The sequence below is a fragment of the Tremella mesenterica genome (assembly GCF_000271645.1).
Source record: "Tremella mesenterica DSM 1558 unplaced genomic scaffold TREMEscaffold_1, whole genome shotgun sequence".
Taxonomy (NCBI): Eukaryota; Fungi; Basidiomycota; class Tremellomycetes; order Tremellales; family Tremellaceae; genus Tremella; species Tremella mesenterica.
The window spans coordinates 2,918,679-2,931,679 of record NW_006711225.1 but is presented as its reverse complement, the minus strand read 5'-3'; the positions used below and the strand labels follow the sequence as shown (position 1 = coordinate 2,931,679).

Sequence of the window (13,001 nt, the reverse complement as noted above, 5' to 3'; positions counted from 1 at the left end):
TAGACCGCGATTTCAATTCTCAACAACAACATTCACAATGTCTGCTTCACCTTCGCCACCCGTACAACCTCGCGCAATGACATCCACCACAAGTGATCTCTACGCTCAAGTGTTCGGTGCTGATTCTGACGATGAATTGTCAGAGGAAGAAGATGATCAACCCCGACGTCAGGTCGCCTTCCCGCCGCGACCAGTACAACCTGTCGTTGAGGACGCAACTTCACATGTGGATGACTATGATGAGGATGAAGCTGAGGTAGAAGCTCCTATTGTGAACGACCGTGATGCGGATGAGGAAGAAGAAGAAGAAGGTGCAGGTGACGTGTACGTGCCGGCTACAGCGACCACACCAGCTAAGATTCCAAAGTTCAAGAAGAAAAAGAAGGTCGCTGGTGAGGACGGGGAGGAGAGAGAGATGAGGAGGAAGGAGAAGAAGGAGAAAAGAAGGGAAGAGAAAGAGAATAGGGCTGAAGTAGAAGAGGAGGAAGAAGAGGAACAACCGGTTTATGATGAAGCCACCCGTGAGTTCCTTTTCTTTCTTCGTCCCTTCCATGCATCAATGAGGACACAAGGCTGATTATACAAGAGAGACGAATGGCATTAGAAGCCAGAATAGACGCTATTGGGAAGAAACCCAAGAATACTCGACGTAAGAGGAAGGGCGAGGATGTTGATGTGGGTTTCTCTTATTCCCCATCTCGAATTTATCAAACAATCTTTTCATATGAGACAGCCCATAGATGCCATTCTTACATCCTCAGTGTGAGGTGTTGAGCAATCAAAGAAAGGTCTCTGATGAATAGATTCTCGACGAATACCATGAAAGTATCTGTATTAGACTTCGGGATCGAATGTTAGCCGCAGCGGGACAAAGGACAAAGCTTCCAACGATGCAAAACTTCCCGCAACTGCTAAATTAGCGATGCTTGATGAAGTCATGTCTGTATTAAGAAAGTAAGTTTTGGCTATTCAATCTCAACTCAACCTTCACACGAGAGACTCCAGGCTGATAATTATCAGTCAAACACTCACACAGGCTATCACCGACAATCAAGTACTGGATGCTGTGAGAGTATGGCTAGAACCCATTTATCCTTCTGGAGCATTACCAGCAGTAGGTATACAGAAAGCTATCTTTGAAGTTTTACCCAAGGTATGCAACTTTCTTATACAAAACTTCCCACTATTCTGAGATCGATGTCAGTATCTGGGATGAGATATATATACATCGAAGTAGGTCATGAAAACTTGATTGACATCTCAGATGGATCTCGACACTCAAATCCTAAAAGAATGTCGTCTAGGTCCCATCGTTTTATTCTATACGAAAACTAAACGAGTCACTCCTCTTATCAATCGTCAAGCAGATAATCTCGTTCAAATGTGGAGTAGACCAATTATCAAACGTCCTACTACTCTCAATCTCAACCCTCTCACTTCTACCGAAACAACACGTCAAGGTCAAACTGAATTAGACGAAGTGACTGATGAAGATGAAGAAGTGGTTAGGGAACGTATCAAAGTTCTTCCGAAAAGATTCGACGCAAAGGCCGCTACTAAGGAGAATGAAGGTAGGAGAGGTGTCAGAATTAGGAATAATACAGTATGTCCTCTTTCTCTTTTTTTTTTCCTCGAAATATTGGGAATATCGGTGTTGATAAATTTCAGGATGTACAATATACTATCGTACCGGTCTCTAACCTTTTACAAGGTTCAGGAGAACAGAGAAACGTTTCTAGGATACAAGCGGATAATAGAAAATTCAATAGATTTGCTAGACAAATCAAAATGGCAAAGAAACGATAGTACGAGTAGTGTGTGTATACGACGGTGTACTTGAATCATGATCTATACCCAATGCATTATACACCTTACATGAGACGTTTTATCAATTGCTATTCTGGAATGTACTCTACAGTTATGCGATGTAGGACAACTCTCTTATACACACACCCACTCCCACACATATTCATATGTAACGCAAGATCCTACTCGAATACCTCGAAGGGAAATGACAGAAGGAAGATACCTGAGTTTGTAAAGGCGGCATGCAGCAGTTGTGTTTGTGTGAGAATCATGTCGTTAGTGTGGTACTCAATATTCGACACCGACTGAATGTTTATAACTTGAAACCTTCACGAACATACAGACAGTGTCACAATCATACATCTCATCAACAAGATCCTTCAACCTGACCAGTAGGGTTTTCCTTCAATCTATAGATATCCTCCTGGGAATTTCCATCTCAATCTTCTCTCCTTGTATCTTCTCAGAAGATTTATTACCTGATCTCCAGGATAAAGGAGAAGGAGCATTTGGTTTCTTTTGCGATTGCACTAAAACTTTCAACTTTTTTTCTTTTCTTTCATCAATTCAAGTAACCAAAACTTACTAGCTTGTTTTAACCCTTTACCGAAGTTTTTCCATACGGTGATACCGAATGCCATACAGAGTAATAGAGATAGTAAAGATAATATATCGAAAAGAGTAAGAGATCTAGTAACGTTTGAATAGATATTGGTTTGTTGCCATACACGAATGAGTTTGTAAATGAAGTAAGCTAATCCTAGGATGATACCGAACATGAAAGCGGCCTTTGTGTCAGTATTCTTCTCGTCTACGATCGTCTGACATTCTCCCGACAAAAACATGAAACTTTTGTTTTTTAGACTAGTATGAACTATTTCCTCGTCACCGAGAGAGAGAGAGACAGTGATGTGGATGACTACTCTTAGGTGGGTGAGAGAGAGTTTCTGAATTGGGTCTAAGGAAGTGTTCAACGGGGGAAGGGCGAGAAGTAAGTTGGGAATGAATAAATCAACATACCATGGCATATTTGTTCTCGTATTTCGCTGCAAATCTTCCGACCACAAGGAACATGATAGACAAGGGAAACATGATCCAAGTGACGATATATTCCGCATCGGTGGGTTGAAGGACTAATGGTCAGTCCATATCTCTTGACAGAGTTCAACTTATACCTGAGTATGTGACCTAAGATTGTATAGAGGTATAACGAAAAGGGAAAGAGATGAATGGACTTATCACAAATGATGACTCACCAAGCCAGATGAATTGTATTCCAAACCCAGCGCAAAAGAAAGCGGAGAAATAACAAATACATTCAAACACTTGAAATCGAGCGTACAACTTGCGGATCTGTAAGTCTGCACCAAGAAATCGATATCGTTCCCAACTATTCGTCAGCCAAAAAAATCCTACCATATACAATATCGTCCCGTTCCCATCTCTGAAAAAAGCAAATTTGAGAAAACCGACATTTGTTACGTCTTTTAGGAGAGACAAATGTGTGAAGTGGGTGAAGCACTGACCCAAATTCTTTTCTCAGCTTTATAGAAAGTCCAACGAGAAGACAACATCCAACTGCTACCACAGCAATGACAACAGCCGTCAAAACGTTCAAAGGGACTGTCAATAGGGAAGAATGATCTTCATCCTCTTCCATATCTGTCAAACTATCACTCAAGTCGTCTCCGAGTATCTGACGAAGCTCGAAAATCTCAATGACGGCATAACCTAGGAATGCAAAATTGAACATTGTCACTGCGATAGCTTGGATGGTGTTACGAGTTCTGACAGCGATGATAGTGAGGACTAATTGCCAAAGATGGGCGAGACCGAATATGACCAAATAGACGGGTAGTCGACGTTTATTTTCGAGGATTAATAAGGAGACATTGGATGATTGAGCTTCTTGATTGAAACGCCATAAGATGTTTCCCTGTGAGATCAGAATTGTTTTTTGCATCTCCTCACTCCAACGAGACTTCAATACCAACTTGGGTGACACGACAGTCGCCAAAGTGCACACAAGCTGGAATTGATGTGGTGGCGGGAAGAGGCCATCATGAGGGAAAGGAGATGATTGTCAGAATGTACTAGCACCCACCTCAATGGACAAATCGATAAGAGATTCCAGAATCACCACCGCTAACAAACAACGACAAGCCCAACTCTCAATCCCTAAACTCCACCATCGTCTACCCCACTCCCACTTGTCCACTTTCGATCTACTCCGTTGCTCTGGATATTCATAAGTCTCTGGAACATACCCAGCTTTGAACCCTTTATCACTACTGGCATCACCATTTTGACCCAGCTCAGCATCAGTCCCTTCTGACGGATAAATGCTATGACCGATATGCTCGCTAGGTGAAATCAGAGGTGGTAAAGGAACGGTAGAAGGATGTAAAATTGTTGGTGAGGTGGAAGGAGAATATTCAATGCCTAAAGAAGGTAAAGGTCTGAGTTCAGTACCTCCAAGAATGTTATGATCCATCTGTTTCTTGTCAGCTCAACGATCTTCTTTCGTCCCGTTGTATGAGATGAACTGACTGGAAGAGTGGGATCGTGTTGATGAAGCCTTAGAGTGCCAACTGTGCTAGCTTGAGATACGTTTCGACCCACCGGGGGTCTTTGATAGGAAGGTTGTACGGTGGATATGTTGGTGATGTCTGGAAATGGTCGTGAACTCGGTCCTGGCTCGTCTTGATCGTAAGTGTAATCGGCTATGGTGAATCTCGTTTGATTGACATTTGGATCGGGGTCGTGAGTCATTGACATGATGGAGTGGGTAAGGAGGAAAGATGAATGATGAGTAGTCGGTGGAACGTTAATAAGGAGTAACAAGGTGAAGAGAAGGAAAGGAGTAGTCGGTCGTCTAGCGACGTGTCGTGTAAGCTAAGTAGCTTATCCCTGTTCCTCACGCGCGGACCGTCGTTACGATCCGACTTGTAGCGACTTGCGACGGGAATGGAAAATGTATACAAAGGGGTCAAATGTCAAATGAAGGAATGAAATCGAGGGCGGGAGTGAAATGTTCAATCGAGAAAGCAATGGAGTTTATGAAACAACATCAAGAATGCACAGTCAGAGGTCGTAGCGCATGATGGATTGGACACTCTCAAAGGCAGGCTTAGCTTCCGATTTGTATGATTATTTGTCTCATGTCGGGCTCCAATCTAGTAGCATCCATGTCCACCACGCCAGATTGAAAGTTTATGATACAATGATGATACGTCGAGTCTATGCACTATCCCTTCAGCTGCCAACGCTGACCGGGGCGTAACCTCTACTTCCCCTCGCTTCCTGCATATCCCCTCTTCCAAGGACACCGCCAGTACGTGCACCGCCACGTCCTCGACCGGGCACTCGGGATAACAAACTCGCAGAGAATGGATGCAATGGCTCGGGTAGTAAAGCCTATAACATCAGGATTTTCGTCCCACATCGGGATGGAGACGCTCACCTCTGACCATTCCCTCAAATCTGTTGGTCGACCGCGGTTCTCAATGGCCTTTTGTAATCTGAATGATCAGAGGATTGTACTGCGTGCTGAAACACAAGCTTGCCTGGCGCGTATACTAGCGTACAGCAATAGACCGATGACGGTCAACAAGAAGAATGTGACTATAAGTTGATCTCTAGGCGAATCACGTTCTGCATATCAACGTTGTTCCTCTTTAATCAATGACGAAGGAAGACGGGAACAACTCACTGAAACATCTAGCTTCCACATCACCCTCTAAACCGGTCCCGACATCTGTGTCGAGCTCCGGCACCTCAGCGTCTACCACTATCAGTCATCCGGCGCCGGTCAGGGTAAAGCGCAGCTCACCCCTACATATTGGTAGCTTTTGGTCGATGCAAAACTGCTTTGTACATGATAGACATGGTTTCGATGGGTCTGACGGATGCCAGAGAGGAATGATGGTCGAGTTTGAGAAGCATATGCCTGGTGCGGTGAGCGAACATGGTGCGACTTTGTTTCAACTCACATTTGCAATACGAAAGCACTGGATCGGAAAAGATAGATGCGGTCACGATTGGGAGTGAGGCGAGCTTGAGAATGAGAATGAGACAAGGTATCTGGGCCCACAGTGAACGCATTACGGTCGTAGCCAAAGCCTTCAAAGGGTTGTAATGTCCATGGTGTGATGTAGAGTGCTCGCCATGTTGAGACCATAGGATGCACGATCTACACGATCATCGACTCGGAAGAAAGCGGGAGCAAATTTCATTATAGAAATCTCCTGCTTCTCCTCACATCACCGGTTAACTCTACATATACCTCGTACTCACAAAACTATCCTTCACATACGTACCTCTTATCTCTGCTTGTCACTTGCTATTCTTATCTTTCGACTATCCACATACTCTCACAATCACAGCTCATTAACAACAAATCGCAGAGTGCAGCAGCTTACTATGCGATCATGATACGCCCACCGCGCTAAAGAATTCCGACCCCCCGAGGTGCTCGGTCCGTCCTCTTTCCTTTCTACATTCATATCACTCTCGTCCTTGCATCTCATAATATCAGGTTCAAAGAGAATTCACGATAATTGATTCTAGTTGGGCAATGCTGACATCACTCAGGCGCTACATTCCGGCACCCCGTACAACCCCTTCACTTGCCACCTCTTCTCGCTTCAATCATCTTGCATCATGCCACACCGAGACAAGATGAGTGAACGTCGTGCTTCAGCATTGGGCATCGGTCAAGGGACTGAGCATCCCCCTCCTCCCCCTCCGTCAACCCAACCGCCAGCTTCCACACCGGGTCCTGGCCTGAGTGCCCGCGGATTCCTCCCCATGATATTTGGCATCACCCGTCCAGCCAATGCATCTTCCAGATCATCAAGCTCGAGCGAGACACGAAAGCTCACCGATAACTCAGCAGAAAGATCAGCTTCGACAAGAAGGTCACCTGAATCCTCTCGAGCAACCATACTGCTGGAACAACAAGCTCGGCCTCCCACCCCACCGCCTTTCGATTTCGACGAAGCCGTACGAATCCTACAGGATGTGGAAGCGAGTTCGGACGAACTGGCAGAAAATGCCAAAGCAGTTGCGGTCTGGATAGCCAATCTATACATCGACAATGAGGACATTTTTGGGTTGACGGACTCTTCCAAGCTCAATCCCAGAATTGAGCATAACAAAATCGATGCGTTGTATAAAGTTGCCATACATCTCGCCGGAGAGAGGTCGTCTCAGTCAACGACTCTACGCACTTCAGCAATCCGACTACTAGCGGCTCTGATCGGAGCATCACCCCCTCCCCCTTCACTGATCGACGCATCGCCTGACACACCGTACCTCACTATCCCCGCTGTTTATCAGGTCATCACTCTCTCGAACTCAATCGTGGATGTGGACCAAATCTTCGTAAAAATAGGCGCTCTCAAGGCGCTCACCAAAAATGGAGCTGATGTACGATACACAACCGGAATCGTTGGCTATCTAGTTCGATTACTCCCCAATCTCTCGGATGAATGGATATCCTGGTGCGGGAAACGGAATGAACCACCTGTAGATTGGTTTCAGCCGTCACTAGGTTCTGCTCAACCTTATGGTCCACTTAAACCCGCCACAGTCGCTCAGGCAATCATAGCAATCTTTGATCTCCTTTGTGGAATCATCTCCAAGAATATCATTTTATTCACATCCGAGGACTACACTCGTATCATCCAACCCATGCTTGATCTGCTATGGTGTGGTGTATCCGCGTCCGCTTCTGTAGGTGACGAGAAGGTCTCTCTTGGTGTTGCAGCGAGTACAACGAGTACCAGACGTAACTCACCTGCTTCCACCACGCTGAATTCACCTTCTAAATTGAATGCCAATATCCCCATTGGCTCTGAACATCCATCCCGATCCTCAACGAGCCGTTCCAGACAGACCACGACTTCTTCACGCGGAACACCTGGTAATAGTCGCCACACTCCTCGACAACCATCCACGTCAGGCCTCACATCCCCTCCAGTAGCTGCGGGCTTCACAGTACCCTCTCCCTCCGTACGATCTTCATTCTCACCTCAGGCTCCCATGCAGTCTTCCCTCAAATGGACGATGATCCTGCCATCATTCTGCCTCTTCGTCGAGACCCTTGCCGCGGAATCCTTGATCGGAGATACCGATCTTGAGAAAACCGTCGCTCTATTGTGCCTCGCCTTCGGTCAAGATCAAGAAGACACCATGCCAGACTACGGCTGGGCTGCAGCTACACAATTACTCGTCGTCGTGACGAGTTCCAGAGGTGGAAGGCGATGCGAGCAGGCTATACGCAATATCTTAGCTGGGCGAAGGGTCGTCATTTCTGTCTCCGACGCAGCGAGAATGCCCTCCGAAGACCGTAAAGTGACCCGTGGTGCAGTCGTGTGAGTTCCTCTTCTGTCAAGCCAATGTCAGCTGACACACAGTGCCTCTCGTCGTTTCTTACCCAGCTTGGACAATGATCCCAACAGTACTATCGTTCTCTCGCTCGCTTCTCTGCTACCGTCCCTCAAGGCTGCCCAGTCCTTTTCTCGTTTTCCTGGCGAGAATCAACAGGGTGGGCGCGCCAGATGGCAGCCGGTAGACTATGAAATACTTGCATTTCTGCAGGATCATCTATCATGGCTGGAGGAGGATGTCACAAACTCACGCCGGCCCGGAGATGTCTGGATTGAAGGTCAAACAGCTTGTGAGCTACTGCTGAACATGATCCCCGTTATATCCGATCTTAGGTATGTCGTCAAACTACCGTTCTATCAGACCGACACTGACGGATAAGGAAGGAGCAATTGGCAAGTGACGCTCTTTTCACAAGACAGGTGGATGCCATTCATCCCCTTGTCGACATTATGAGCTCCATCATCCGACAAATGCCCTCTGCCATTAACCGTTTGCGTCCATCGACCAGCGATGCACTCCCCTTCTATCACCCCAAGTACATTGAGCTCCTCCTTGAATTATCGATCTACCTGGACGAGCCGACCGCAAGTATCGTCGTCGAATATTATCAACGCGAATGTCTTTGTTTGCCACATCATCAGCGATGGATACCAAATATCTGGAAGCTCATAAAAGCTTTCTTTTTGACGTCTTCAAACCTCCCTGCCACCCGCCAAAAACTTGCCATCTTCCTCTTCAAAGATGTCTATGCCTATGCTGAAGATCTCCCGGAGTATCGGTCCGAATACGTCGACCAAGTGATAGTTCCTTTCTTGGAACAAGTCCTGGTGGACGCACAAGATGAAGATTTCCAAAAACTGGCACTTGATGTTCTGGTCTCGGCCGCAGTGGCGGAAACTCTTGAACGGGACGAAGAACGTCGACGGGCTCGAGCAACTATGAGCACACCCATGCTCGTTGCTGAAGATGCCGCGCCTCTACCGAGCGACAGTGTAAAAGAAGCCGCGGCCGGTGGTAGCTTCCATCCTATCAGAAAGCTCATCATTCGAATGGCGGCACAAACACCTTGCAAAGGTGAACTTGATCCAACTAGAACGCAATCTCCCCCCTCTTCGACAGTTGTCAGTCCTCAGCTCGGTTCGACCGATTTGAACCGATCACGATCTACCAAAGCAGCAGCAGCTCGAGCACAACTGTCTCTGTCACCTCAGAGTAAGACGGCCGACTTACCATCAATATCGGCCACCATGGCATCGCTAGACAATTCGCGTCGAACAGATTCTCCGCCATCGACGGGACATCGAACCAAACCTCCACATTCCACTTGCAAGTCTGTACATGCTGTAGTGGCGCTCATTGCTATATTCACTCGTCTCGCCTTCTCGTCTGCAAGCTCCCCCGGATCACTAGTCAAGGCGGCTCGAACCCCGGCATCGACACGTTGCATCACCATCTATCGGGATCTCCTTGGACTTCTGTTCCCCATGACGAGTTCATCTCTAGAAGCATCGGCATCGTCTTCAGCGGTACCGGCCAGATGTCCAAGAGCTCGTTTAATCATACTGCAATGGCTCATGCGTCTTCGAGCGGATGGAAAGCATCGAATCTTCATACGGAGGAGAATCGACATTGCCGCCATGCCATTTGCCGAAATCCTGCACAGGACAAGACAGGGAGATGCTACGATGGATCTCCCCGATACGCGACGTGTTCGTACCCCTGCTGGTCCGAGCCGTTCAGAAAATAACGAAGAAAGAGGTCGAGCCTCTCGGAACCGAGACGAAGGTCATCGCAGCAGGAGCAGATCTAAGCAACCGCCCATCACTCGAGGACCAGAACCGGTATCATACAACCCACTATGGTTCATCCCAGACCCACCTATCTTTGAGCTACCTCCGGACGCACTCCCCAGCGAGGGGATGACGACGTACAACCCCAACTTCCCATCTCTACGAGACGAAGCTTCCCCACCCGTCGAAGGTGTGTGGCTTCCCGTCTCAGAGTATCTCAGAGTACTCAATGGGATCATCCGCAGTCATGATTGGGAATTGGTCTCTTACGTACTTTGTTTCTTACCGCTGCAACTTCGCAACAAACCGTTCTTCCATGGTGCTCGTGCCGCCACAGAGGTACGCGCCTTGGTGGAAGCTCTGTGCGAGGGTGTTATGTCTACTTCTCTTCCATGGGAAAAACGATTCAACGTTCCATCGTTCATCACTCGCATCAAGATCAATGCTGTCGCGTATCAATCCCTGTCCATTCTTATCAGCTACAGCTCGATCCTCAGTCGAGAACAGAATGATCTTCTGATCCAAGCTTTTGCGGAGGGTTTACAAGGTCGACGAGAGGTGTCCAAGCCTGTCATTCAAGCGTTGACCCTTTGTGTGTATGAACTCGATACTTATCTCGGTCGACATCTCTTAGCCATCGTCGAACGGATGAAAGACATCATTTCTACCACCGCCATCGCTGTTCATATTCTCGAGTTTCTGGTCGCCGTCTGTCGTCATGGACAATTGTTCAAGAACTTTACTCAGGATCACTACCGTCTAGTCTTCGCTGTCGCTACAGGGTACATATCTGAACACAACGCGCGTTCCGAGCAACCCGCTGGAGATAGACAAGAGTTCACCTTATCACAGCAGGTGATTGATTTGGCTTATTTCTCTATCTACGTCTGGTTCATGGCTATAAAACTCCCACAACGACACTTGTACGTGAGTGATATCGTGAAACGACTGGTGCAGGCCAAATCGAGACGGACGGCTGTGGACGAAAAGGCGGAAGTATGTTTTGACTGGCTGGCTAGGTATACGTACGGCAATGCCGACCCTCAACCGGCCAAGAGTTTCTTGGGCGATTTGGTCATGTCGGACGAAAACGAGGAGGCGATCAAGAAACAGAGCTGGCTGTTGGAGAGGGAAATTGTGACTATATGGGTCAATGCTCGAAGTGGGTGGACAAGGATTGAAATCACCAGACCGACAGGAACCATACTCCAGACCGGAAAATTGGAGAATGTACCCTTGCTCGATTTAGGAGAAGCCAATGCCGACCTGGTGACCCTACCTGCTGTTCTCATGGCCAATCGGACGATCCTGCGACCATTGACAGAAGAAGCTTCTACCGCCAACGATTTGTCCATAGCCGGTGCCGAGACTGAAGAGCAGATCGGAAAGGTCTCGTCAGAGGACATAGTGAAGAAAATCGTCAATGTCAAATCATCCGTTCCTTCCCCTGAGGATTTCGATCGAGATTCTCAACATGGATATATTTGGTCTGGTGCCACTCCATCACAACGACGTAAAGATGTCGCCATTGAACCTGCCTATGTATTCTTACAACTACTCTCCGCATATCCTTACTCGTCACTTGATGCTCCTCGAGGACGTATCATACCGTCTGAAGAAAAGTATATGCGGGCATTGAAAAACATCGGATACACTCCTGTGATCGATACGATGAAAATCGCTGTTATATATGTAGCTCCTGGTCAAATCGCCGAGGATGAGATTTTATCCAATATCGACGGTTCTCCTCTTTATCTCGACTTTCTTCAAGGTTTAGGTCGTATCCTCCGACTGAAAGGACAAGTAGACGTTTCCGTCGGTGGTTTAGATACGGAAGATGATTCCGATGGAGAATACGCTTATGCTTGGTGGGACGATTTAACTCAAACGGTTTATCATACAGTCACCATGATGCCAAACCTTGAAACATCTACTCAAAATAATAAAAAACGTTTGATAGGTAATGATTTTGTTAAAATCGTATATAACGATTCTGGAGGTATATTCGCTTTCGATACTATCAAAACAGCTTTCAACCTTATCAATATCATCATAACCCCTCATTCCCCTGCTACCGCTCTCACCTCAGTCCCGGAAGATCAATATGGTGGTGATTTCTTCACTGTAACACTGCAGAGAGCACCTGGAATTCCAGATTTTTCACCTTTGGGAGAAGGTAAAGTCGTCAGTCGTCGATCGTTACCTATTTTGGTCAGACAGATAGCTCAGTTGGCGAATGATATGGCGGCGAGGTTCACACATATTAGGGATGCTTCAGATATGAGTCAAGCTGAATATATAACTCCTTGGAGATCGAGATGGCAGGCCATTGAACGTCTTCGAGCAAAGTGAGTGAAATATCTTCTGAGAAGTTGATGGGATGAGGTACTGATTGAGAAACAGTTTACCACCTGTGGAATTACCGGATGAGGATGATACTTTGGCCAGGGAGGTTTTGTTGAGAGAGTGAGTTTTTGTCATCTTCCTGTCCTCAGACCTCACTCAGAGCTCCATTCACAGATTGTTCTTCACAAGCGTCAATTCCCTTATGGAAGTCATGCCGTAGGAGATAGTAAACGTACAATGGACGATGATGGTGGAGCGAGAGTTGTGACCCAATTGTAAATTCACTGATCACTGACATACAGTTTTACTCGTGGAATCTCACTTCCACCAACAAAAGATTGATTCATTGCATCACCACACTTCAAGTTGAAGAAAGAAAGAAAAAAACGGCAAAGCACGGCGTTACCACATCTTTTGTATCAATAATCAATAACCACTTTTCATCGTGTTAAACACTTTTCTTCACTTGGTGCTTTAGCTCGAGATGCATATGACATATATGATTCTTCATCGAGACTTGAATGTTCTCCTTAATAGGACCGTAATGATCTCATAGTATACATCTGGATCATCTTCGTTCCCATCACATTGACAATCCGACCCCATCCTCTTCTCTGTTCGACTCCATTTATGCTTCACCCCCCGCGGGCTTGTGGCTTTACAACG

General features: G+C 46.7%; 4 protein-coding genes across 4 annotated transcripts; 2 read left to right on the top strand and 2 right to left on the bottom strand.

Annotated features, from left to right (window-relative positions):
- Nucleotides 1-37: 37 nt before the first annotated feature.
- TREMEDRAFT_67036 (uncharacterized protein) lies at nucleotides 38-1,806 on the top strand (the record flags this gene model as incomplete). Its single annotated transcript, XM_007001847.1, has 7 exons — nucleotides 38-167; nucleotides 264-521; nucleotides 587-675; nucleotides 875-954; nucleotides 1,021-1,153; nucleotides 1,265-1,603; nucleotides 1,669-1,806. The coding sequence occupies 7 exons, from the start codon at nucleotides 38-40 to the stop codon at nucleotides 1,804-1,806; spliced, it is 1,167 nt and encodes a 388-aa protein (XP_007001909.1).
- Nucleotides 1,807-2,387: 581 nt separating this feature from the next.
- Nucleotides 2,388-3,994, bottom strand: TREMEDRAFT_16349 (uncharacterized protein; the record flags this gene model as incomplete). The annotated part of the gene is made up of 6 exons (XM_007000359.1): nucleotides 2,388-2,594; nucleotides 2,827-2,939; nucleotides 3,063-3,196; nucleotides 3,333-3,450; nucleotides 3,484-3,742; nucleotides 3,911-3,994. Coding segments are annotated over 6 exons (915 nt in total), but the record flags the coding sequence as incomplete, so codon positions are not given.
- Nucleotides 3,995-4,970: 976 nt separating this feature from the next.
- TREMEDRAFT_36910 (uncharacterized protein) lies at nucleotides 4,971-5,968 on the bottom strand. The gene is made up of 6 exons (XM_007000794.1): nucleotides 5,799-5,968; nucleotides 5,639-5,755; nucleotides 5,519-5,590; nucleotides 5,373-5,460; nucleotides 5,270-5,327; nucleotides 4,971-5,223 (listed from the first exon to the last, which is right to left on the bottom strand). Exons 1-6 carry the CDS (start codon nucleotides 5,908-5,910, stop codon nucleotides 5,062-5,064), a joined length of 609 nt encoding a protein of 202 aa, XP_007000856.1. The 5' UTR covers nucleotides 5,911-5,968; the 3' UTR covers nucleotides 4,971-5,061.
- Nucleotides 5,969-10,389: 4,421 nt separating this feature from the next.
- Nucleotides 10,390-12,842, top strand: TREMEDRAFT_36907 (uncharacterized protein). The gene is made up of 4 exons (XM_007000793.1): nucleotides 10,390-11,349; nucleotides 11,455-12,337; nucleotides 12,393-12,455; nucleotides 12,638-12,842. The coding sequence occupies exons 1-4, from the start codon at nucleotides 10,638-10,640 to the stop codon at nucleotides 12,675-12,677; spliced, it is 1,698 nt and encodes a 565-aa protein (XP_007000855.1). The 5' UTR covers nucleotides 10,390-10,637; the 3' UTR covers nucleotides 12,678-12,842.
- Nucleotides 12,843-13,001: the final 159 nt, after the last annotated feature.

Coding starts and splice junctions, on each gene's coding strand:
- TREMEDRAFT_36910 (XM_007000794.1), bottom strand. CDS start 5,910: ATGCGTTCACTGTGGGCCCAGATACCTTGTCTCATTCTCATTCTCAAG. Junction 5,756..5,798: donor AGTGCTTTCGTATTGCAAAT/GTGAGTTGAAAC, acceptor TCACCGCACCAG/GCATATGCTTCTCAAACTCG. Junction 5,591..5,638: donor AAAGCTACCAATATGTAGGG/GTGAGCTGCGCT, acceptor TGATAGTGGTAG/ACGCTGAGGTGCCGGAGCTC.
- TREMEDRAFT_36907 (XM_007000793.1), top strand. CDS start 10,638: ATGAAAGACATCATTTCTACCACCGCCATCGCTGTTCATATTCTCGAG. Junction 12,338..12,392: donor ATTGAACGTCTTCGAGCAAA/GTGAGTGAAATA, acceptor ATTGAGAAACAG/TTTACCACCTGTGGAATTAC. Junction 12,456..12,637: donor AGGGAGGTTTTGTTGAGAGA/GTGAGTTTTTGT, acceptor ACTGACATACAG/TTTTACTCGTGGAATCTCAC.